Below are 8,934 nucleotides of genomic sequence, written 5' to 3' on the forward strand. Positions count from 1 at the left end.
CAGAGGTCATGGATCTGGGTAGACATGTAGACAAGTAGCCTTATATTTGACCACCATGGTGACTAAATCCTTTTATATTGCACAACTTGTAAAGTAAGGGTATGGCATCTAGGACCAAAGATGTCATTATCCTACTGTAGTTTGCCTTTATCAGCCCAGAGTACAGTGCTCCCTTCAGTATGTAGGCAGCAACTAGAGCAACCTCAGAGGTTACTTGCAAAAAGAGCACAAGGTTTAACAAAACCTGCCTTACGCAGAGCACCTTAAAGCATTTCCCTCTACTCAGGTCTCCTGTAGATTGCAGAGAAGTGATTTATGCCTGGATTACAAGACATCTGCAGACTACACACCTGTGAATCTCCTGCACATTTGTAAGTTAGAGTACCAGAAATACAAGGTCTAGGAACCTGCATTTTGTCTGTGACTTAAACAAAAGACAGATGTGTGCCAGACACTGCCCCCCCCTCCCCATGGGGCAGGCTTCCCATCTATATGGAGCAGAGTTTATTACCCAGTTTAAGTGCAATCTACACCAGTAGACAGGGAAACAGGAAATTTACACTGGGCCTAGAACCCATGTCCCTTATGGACAGAGGTATCTTAGAAATGCCTGGCCCTCGGTGTCCTATATGGATACAGGACATCATTATTCTTTTTAGTAAAACTTAAAGATCAATTTACAGTAAGTGTGGACAGTTTAAATCAAGTTTACCACGCAGATCAAAGAATGGGAGGCTGGGTGGAAAAAATAACCAGCAGGGGGTTACAGGTAGGGTTACAGACAGTACCTGTAGTTTTTTTTTTTTTTTTTACAGGCCTTGAGTCTCATCAGAAAAGGACCGTCTTTTTGATTCCTCTGAGATTACTGAGCAAAAGCTATTTTCTTATAAACTGTTTTTTTTTTTCAGAGCTGTTACCAAAGCAGTAAGTTTTAGTACAGGTCCCCATTATTTAAATCGAAGAATCAGATCATCAAATGGCATTTCATCGAACATGCTGTTCATCAAACTGTTCTGACGATCACATTACAGTGGGGATTTGGAAATTTGCCCTTTCCCCACTATGGTGCAGTTTTGGAGTTGGTATATCTAATTAGTGGTGTTCGGGTTGCATAGCCCCTCAAGAGGGAGATTCAGTGAACAGCATTTCCAATGAAATACCATATGATGATCTGATTCAATGAAATATAGACCTATTTAATACATAGGTGGTGCTTTTACCATAGGTTTGTCAACCTTGAAACTTGCAAGATAAGCCTCTCAGTAGGATTACAAATCTGCAGTCCTTACACAGTTAGATTCATCCCCGCCTCTTCTCCCAGTAAACTTCAAAACCTGGCTTGAAAAGTGATAACACCTTTTATTTGCATGATTCTGTACCTAAATAAATGAAACAGATTAGTAATGAGGAAGTACAGACAGCTATGAAGACTGGAAAGGCTGTTGGTCCAGATGACATACCAGTGGAAGCATGGAGATGCTTAGGAGAAATGGCAGTGGAGTTTTTAACCAGATTGTTTAATGAAATCTTGGAAAGTCAGAGGATGCCTGAGGAGTGGAGAAAGTGTTTTGGTACCTATTTTGTTTTTAAGAACAAGCGTGATGTGCAGAGGTAACAACAAAGGGATAAAACTGATCATTCACAGCCTGAAATTATGGGAAAGTAGTGGAAGCTAGATTAAGAAGTGAAGAGATCATACTGCTGATCGCTAATAGTTTTATGTCGAGAAAGAGCACTACAGATGCGATGTTTGCTCTGAGGGTGTTGATGGAGAAATAGAGAAGGTCAAGAGGGGTCACATTGCTTCTTTGTGGACTTGTTAAAAGCATATGACAGGGTGCCTAGAGAGCAGTTGTGGTATTGTATGAGGAATTCAGGAGTGTCAGAGAAGTATGCAAGAGTGGTACAGGATATGTAGGAGGGTAGTGTGACAGTGGTGAAGTCTGCAGTGGGAGTGACAGTGGAGGCGGGATTACATCAAGGATCAGCTCTGAGCCCTTTCTTATTTGTAATGGTGATGGACAGCTTAACAGATGAGATTAGACAGGAGGCCCCATGGACTATGATGTTTGCAGATGACACTGATCTGTATCTGTAGTGAGAGTAGGGACCAGGTTGATGAAACCATGGAGAGTTGGAAATATGCTCTAGAGAAGAGAGGAATGAAGGTCAGCAGGACTAAGACAGAATGTGTGTATGTGAATGAGCGGGAGGATAGAGGAATGGTGAGGATGCATGGAGTAGACTTGGCGAAGGTGGATGCGTTTAAGTACTTAGCATCAACAGTTCAGAGTAATGGTGAGTGTGGAAGAGAGGTGAAGAAGAGAGTACAGGCAGGGTGGAATGGATGAAGAGGAGTGTCAGGAGTGATTTGTGACAGACGGGTACAAGTAAGAGTGAAAGGGAAGGTCTACAAGAGGGTAGTGAGACCAGCTATGTTGTGATGCAAGACAACAGGGCTAGGCCCCCTCAGGTTGTTAGCCTAACAACAATCTATGAATTGTGTGCATGCACATGTGTGTGTAAGAACATAATTCACATACACACAGAAGAGAGTGTGCTCACTGACTCAAGTACTGTCCCAGTATACCTCACATTTAGACAGCGTGTACAACACTCCAAATACTGCTTATGGACAGAGTTGATCAGAACTTACATTGTAGGACCAGACTTAGAGACGGGGGTAACTCATGCTTCATGTTTTTTTCAGACAGTCTAGAGGAAGTAGAAGACAATGTTTTAATAAGCACCACCATCACCTACTTTGGCATATAAAACAAATATTTGTCATGAGGAAAGAAGAAAAGGTCATAAAATCCATAACCATACAGATAAGGCCAAAGGACAAAACCATGTCATTTTAGATTTTATGGGATATTTTGCCAGAGGCCATGCATGTGTGAGCCCTATGTCCATGTACCATCAGAAATGGATTTCCTTGAAATAATTAAATCTTGGTCAGGATACCAAGTGAGTTGAAAAGCTCTAAATTCCTGCTAAAGTGTGTGTATAGGCGTTGGTGTCAATACTTGTATTAGAAAGCAAAATATTTTGACTGTAGTAAGATCATAATCCAGCACTGGTAATATTGTTAAAAGTGGAAAATAGTGAAGAGGAAATTTGACTTGTAACTCTAGCAGAAGTTCTGCATTAAAGCCATTTGATCCAAGCACTTTGTCTTGGGAGGTAGTGTCCTGGTTTGCCTTGAGTATTTCAACATTAGTAACTGGAGAAGTTACAAATTTCCAACTGCTCTCTGTGCCCACTGCATCCATTTCCCTGCATCATCATCCTTGTCAGCAAAGTGTCAGATACTCACAAAAACTAACACACTGAAAATTGTGTGGAATTGATTTTTTTAAATTACTAAGCCCATGCCAGTTTGTAAAAATCATACCAAAGGATCAGAAAAGGGATTTCCCCTGGTCCCACAATATTAGGTCTTTATTAACTAGACCTTGTAAATTTTGTGGCAGCGAATCTCTGGATAAACAGTGTATGTATATATAAAGTATGCATTCAAACTAGTGTGACTTTATGAGGAAACATCATAAATGTAGGACGAGAAAGGCAAACTCTGAACTATACCAAAGTCATAACAATTGAGAGGTATGAATAAACCTCAGTGTTTCATCAACATACAGCCTCTAACAAAATGTTTTTTTTTTTTGTTTTTTTTAATATATCAAATAAGCACACTACCTTCCTCTGTTAAGATAGGGCTGTATCTTGTCCTCTGGCATTCTAACTTGAGTAAATCCCACACCAGTTTTTTTTTTTTTTGATATAGCTGCTAATGGCTTGTTTTAATTTTCTACCTAAAGGTGCTGCTTACCTAGGATTAGAGGATCCATTCTTCAGATTCAGTAACCTCACTTCTCCTTGGTCATTCTGAAGAAATGCTAAGTGATCATTTAGTGGAGCTGGAACTGGATGAATAGAAGGCATCAGCTCATCTGGGAATAGCCAGTAATCTTGCTTACCAGCAATGGAAGTAGGCTTCTCCTTCCAGGTGGCAGAGCCTCCATACATCATAGACCCAATACACTTCAGGGTCCTCCCTCTGCAGTGGATCCAACTGTCAGAAGATTTATTTATAGCTGAAAGACCTGCTTGGCCAGTTTCTTTTCTTGGATGATTTAGAGCTCAGGCTCAAACAGATTCTATTTTTTTCACCACAGATGGGCTTTGGAGGAGTGGGGAAGTGGTAGCAACTGTCACCATTGTATGTTGATGCAAACCATATTTCTTAAGTGTCACTGTTAAATTTAAGTGACTTAGAGACATTTCAAGTATCCCTGTTGTCAGCATGTTCCCCTACCCATTTTTATTGGCTTTATCCAAATGTCCCTATTGTAAGCAATTTCTCCTCCCCATTTTTATAGGTTTTGTCCACAGTTTTGAGCAAGTATGTTGAGAGGTATGGCAGCCACCCTCCCACTCTCATATATTAAGACACAGACACTCACTGTCCGACATCCTCCCCCTTGTGATTGATTTCATGGACATAATTACCTGTTAAGTCTCTCTTACACACACAAAACTCTACTGGTTTCCCTATTACATCATCCACTGCACCAACTCAGGACAGACGCACACAGGCACCCCAGCCCACTCATATCCTCTGCAGGCAGGCACATGAAGCAGTAGTACTCTGGTAAACTTCCTGACACATATCTGTTGCATGGTCTCTTCCATCGATTATAATGGAGAATTGCAGCATTTTAGCCACATTCATTAACACAACAGTCCATGTAAAGTTACAAAGCCACTCCAGACAAGAGCACAAGTACAGGCCACTCCCCCAGAGTGCCTCATTCACATATAGTACAGCTGTGGAGACTGCCCACTGCAGGGGTCTACTGCCCATGTGGAATCACTGTGGTTGTAAATGTATCCGAATCAGGTGGCTGTCTGTTTTAGGGCTTACTGCTGCTGGTAGCCCTTTCTGAATCCCAGCCATAGTTTTGCACGGGGGTTATTTGCAACAACACAACATACTTATCTGTTCTTAATACATTTAGTAAGTTTGCAAGCAAAACATGAGGTGCTTTACTAGACTCATTTTACATATATTGCTCATGAGAATCTGTTTATTTAATATTAAGTGTGTGTGGAGCAGGGGAACATAATTAAGTAGACACTACAAGAAAATTATACTTTCACTGTACATGGGGCAACTAGCTCATAAGAGTAATGCTTATATACTCATGTATGCAACAAGTTAAGGAACACAAATGCAAGAAAAAAATGCTCTCATGACAAACACATCACAAAACAGAGTATAAAAACATGGTACTATGGAATGTAAAAAACATCTACTCTACAGCCTTGTTTTAACAGCAGTCCGTTATGGGGAGAGGGAGTCAACGTTTTACATCAGTAGGAGTAGCAGGTCAAAACAATATTCTAAGATGGAGTGTGTTATAAATAGCCTTAGAAATATCAGATCATCACATTTTTGTAGCATTATTAGTCAAGTTCTCCTGCTACACAACAAAACAAATACATAATTTACCACTTCAAAGGTTCATAGACTGTTACTAGGCCAATGACCAGGCCATTACAAGCCTAGCCACACACCCCAAACTATTTGGGCCCCAAGTATATTAGTAACGGCTCATCTTTTGGCTTTAACTCAACTCGCCTTATAGATTCATTGGTTGTGGTGACAGGTGCACTACACATATATAACCAATGATTAAGTCACTATACCACTTGTTTTGTGCCTCATATACAAGTCTGAATGTACTTAAATATCCATTAGATGAATTTTCTAGCATATGTTTTTCAACATGGGGAGGGGGGGGCTAAAAAAAAAGTCTTTACCTGAAAGCAGAAGTAATTGATGTGGAACGACAAAGCATCAAGGATCTTTTTTGGGTGGTGGGAGGAGGGATGAGCCATTTCTAAAGTTTTGCTTGCTGAAGCAGACTTCACTAGAAGCTATTTTTTTACTAAGGAGCATGTTCAACTTGCATTTCCTCCTCAGTCTTTCCACTACACCATTAATTCTAGATTCCCCATAACAATAATAATAATAAAAAAAAAGAGGTAAGAGCATTCTAAGTAGCAGAAATTATTTCTTTCAGATTGGATTTGCAGACCTCAAACCAACTGCAAATTTTGCCAGGCTATTATGAAAAACAAAGTTTGAGATAGGAATTGCGGTCAACAATGTTCCCAATATCAACTCCAGAGTCCGCAGTTGCTCCTTCAGACTCTAAAAAATAATTTAAAATGTTGTTCCTCTCCCTATTCTTATCACCACAGAAAACAGCACTATGAATACCACACGTTATGCTACATAATAGATGGTACCGGAAACACAGAGACCCCCCCATCATCATCTTCTTCTTCATTCTCAAATATAAAAGAATACAGGCATTGCATCATATATTGTAAATGCTTTGGTACTCACCAGAACTGTGCTTCCACATTCATGGAGCCTTCTATTAAAAATAACAGTGTTATTCAGTGTGTTTAGGGTAGAAAATGGACATGCTGCAGCTCCCAGAGAAAGATCAGTCTCTTTCACCAGATATCCAGTTCCAAATAAGTTTCTCTTAACAGTCACTACTAAGTTATCATTCCCACACTGGATGTGTATAGCCTGAGCTACCAGTGCACTCTTTGATGCTGCATCAACATCTGATGTTACACCCTGTAATAACCGTGCAGCAGATTGGGGAAAATTACTTAAAGAGGTGATTCCGCTCACACCAACAGCTTCTTTATATGATCTTCGGGAGTTCCATTTAAACAAAGTTCCATTGCATGTCAGATATAATGTTAGTAGTAAAAACAAAGGCTTATCAGAAAGCAATATGGCCATCTCTGGAGACTAGGTTTTCACTGAAGTACAAGAAATTGTAGACCTACTGCTCAAAATACATGAAACAAGACAACTTCATTGATGCATCCTTTCCCCAGAGTGCATTGTTAAACCAATACTGCATTTGGAATTCAGATTTGGAATCCTTAAAAAACAGTTCCTTAAAGTGGCAGATTACATTTATACATGTCAGAGTGTTTCACACAGTGCAGCAGAACTCCAGCATCATCTGCAACTTACACTTAAATCATAATGAATATTTCAGCATACCGAGACTGCAAAACAGCACTTCTTCAACCTTCCACACACCCTAGAAGTTAGTGACATTATATCATTTATTTCAAATGTTGTGGTGCTTAACAGGTGTAAATCCCCACCCTAGGACAAGCCGTTTTAGCAATTAGGTTTAACAGACTGCATAATCTTAAAGGAGAAAAGAGATTTTCATCACGATATATAAATAAGACATTTCAAATTTGGAAATTCTGGTTTCTAACAAACAGGCAGTAGTACTATAAAACATTATCTTATAATATATTACCATTAATTTATTTGTGTATATTCATTTCTTTCATTTTAAGTGCAGCCTTGAAAGTGTAACATTTTTATGGCCTCAGCATTCACACAGAAAAGCAGGACTTTTGTCTGCTCCTTTCAATGTTTGTACAGCAACAAAATCTCTGAAAGTAGGTTTATATAATATGCACTGTTCAGTCTGCCATTTCCCCACTCAGGCTGCAGTACCTCTGGCTGTTTCTGGCATATAGTTATCCAGCTTCATCTGTTAAATACTGGGGTACAGTAATACCTTGTTTCATGACTTAATGGAGCCTCATGCTATTTCCTTTAGTGCTCACTATGGAAACAGCTCTGTGGTATCAACACTTAAAACTACAGTTGTGTAAGTAAACTTACCATAACAGCAGATGTTTGTGTAGATCACTGCTGTAGTAGCTCAAACTATATGGAATGTCCTGTCAAGGTTTGTGCCCCCCCAGCAGCCCTCCTAGAAAAGTTTTAGGGTACCTTGCCCACACTAGAGCTGCTGTCTGTGTTAGAGATGTAGGAAAAATGTCTATTGAAATGTCAGCACTTGAAATGTCAAATGCTGACAAGCCAAAAAAAAGACACAAAACATTGAAGAAGAGTGAATCTCAAAAAATCAATCTTCTTTAAATTTCTTTTTGCAAGGGGGGAAAGCCCTCCTGCACCCCTAATGTGGATGCAAGCTCCCCACACCCCCAACCTTATGTATATCAACTTCAAGATCACCATACCTTGAAAAATAAGGAATATTCTGAGAAATGACATCTCAGACTTAATATATGTAAGTTCAGTGTTTTGACCATTCATTCTCCACATTTCAGCACTTGCCCTACCATGTCACAACATTTCAAATTCTTACTGGTAAAACAGCACCACTACAACACCACGTCCTCAGCTCTTCCTTTTCCCTGAAAGATGGGGACTAGAATCCTGCAACATTTGTAAAAAATCCAAAAAGAAACAAACAAAACAAAAATAATCAATTGCTGGGGGTTGGAACAGCAAGTGCAATAGTGACCTACTCAATTATTTATTGTTATGGTAGGATTACTTAATAATATTAAGACTTTCAACCTTATCAGTGTCAAGAAAGGTCTGAGAATGCAACCAGGTGTATGATCCCACTACTGTGTTCATGGTAGCTGACCTGGATGCTACATCAGCAGTGTCATATGCACACTTGAAGGCATGTTGGTAACCACAGTAAACCTCAGAAAAATAAATCAGAGATGTTTTAGAGTCTGATGAAGGAAATTCAACAATAAAATCCTCTATATTTTCAAAAGAGACCAGGAGAGATCTAGAAATATGAGCCTTGTAAGGCACAGTTGAAAATGCCAAGGTAGAAAAGGCATAACCTTCTGTTCAAACATATTCAAGGCTGTAGCCCATGTATCTGATGGCAAAGATTTAGAACAAAAAGGTATCTGAATGTCTATAAAACATTACATAACCCATCAGGTCTTCCAGGGAAAAAAGATTATGTGTCCAGAGAGTCACAAGCCAATAAACAAACACCTTTCAAGGCTGACAAAACCAGAGGAATAGGATCC

General features: G+C 39.6%; 1 protein-coding gene across 2 annotated transcripts in view; it reads right to left on the bottom strand.

Annotated features, from left to right (window-relative positions):
- Positions 1 to 7,133, bottom strand: part of LOC122796016 (zona pellucida sperm-binding protein 3-like) — a 192,926-nt gene extending 185,793 nt beyond the window's left edge. The window contains exon 1 of one of the 2 annotated variants that reach the window (XM_044064495.1): positions 6,422 to 7,133. In XM_044064495.1, the coding sequence (XP_043920430.1) occupies positions 6,422 to 6,835 (414 nt within the window). In that variant the 5' untranslated portion in view covers positions 6,836 to 7,133. The remainder of the gene's footprint in view (positions 1 to 6,421) is intronic. The other variant, XM_044064496.1, reaches the window with a different exon arrangement.
- Between the last annotated feature and the right edge of the window lie 1,801 nt (positions 7,134 to 8,934).

Source organism: Protopterus annectens, chromosome 2.part2 (genome assembly GCF_019279795.1).
Source record: "Protopterus annectens isolate FY-2018-M chromosome 2.part2, PAN1.0, whole genome shotgun sequence".
In the NCBI taxonomy this organism is placed as follows: domain Eukaryota; kingdom Metazoa; phylum Chordata; order Ceratodontiformes; family Protopteridae; genus Protopterus; species Protopterus annectens.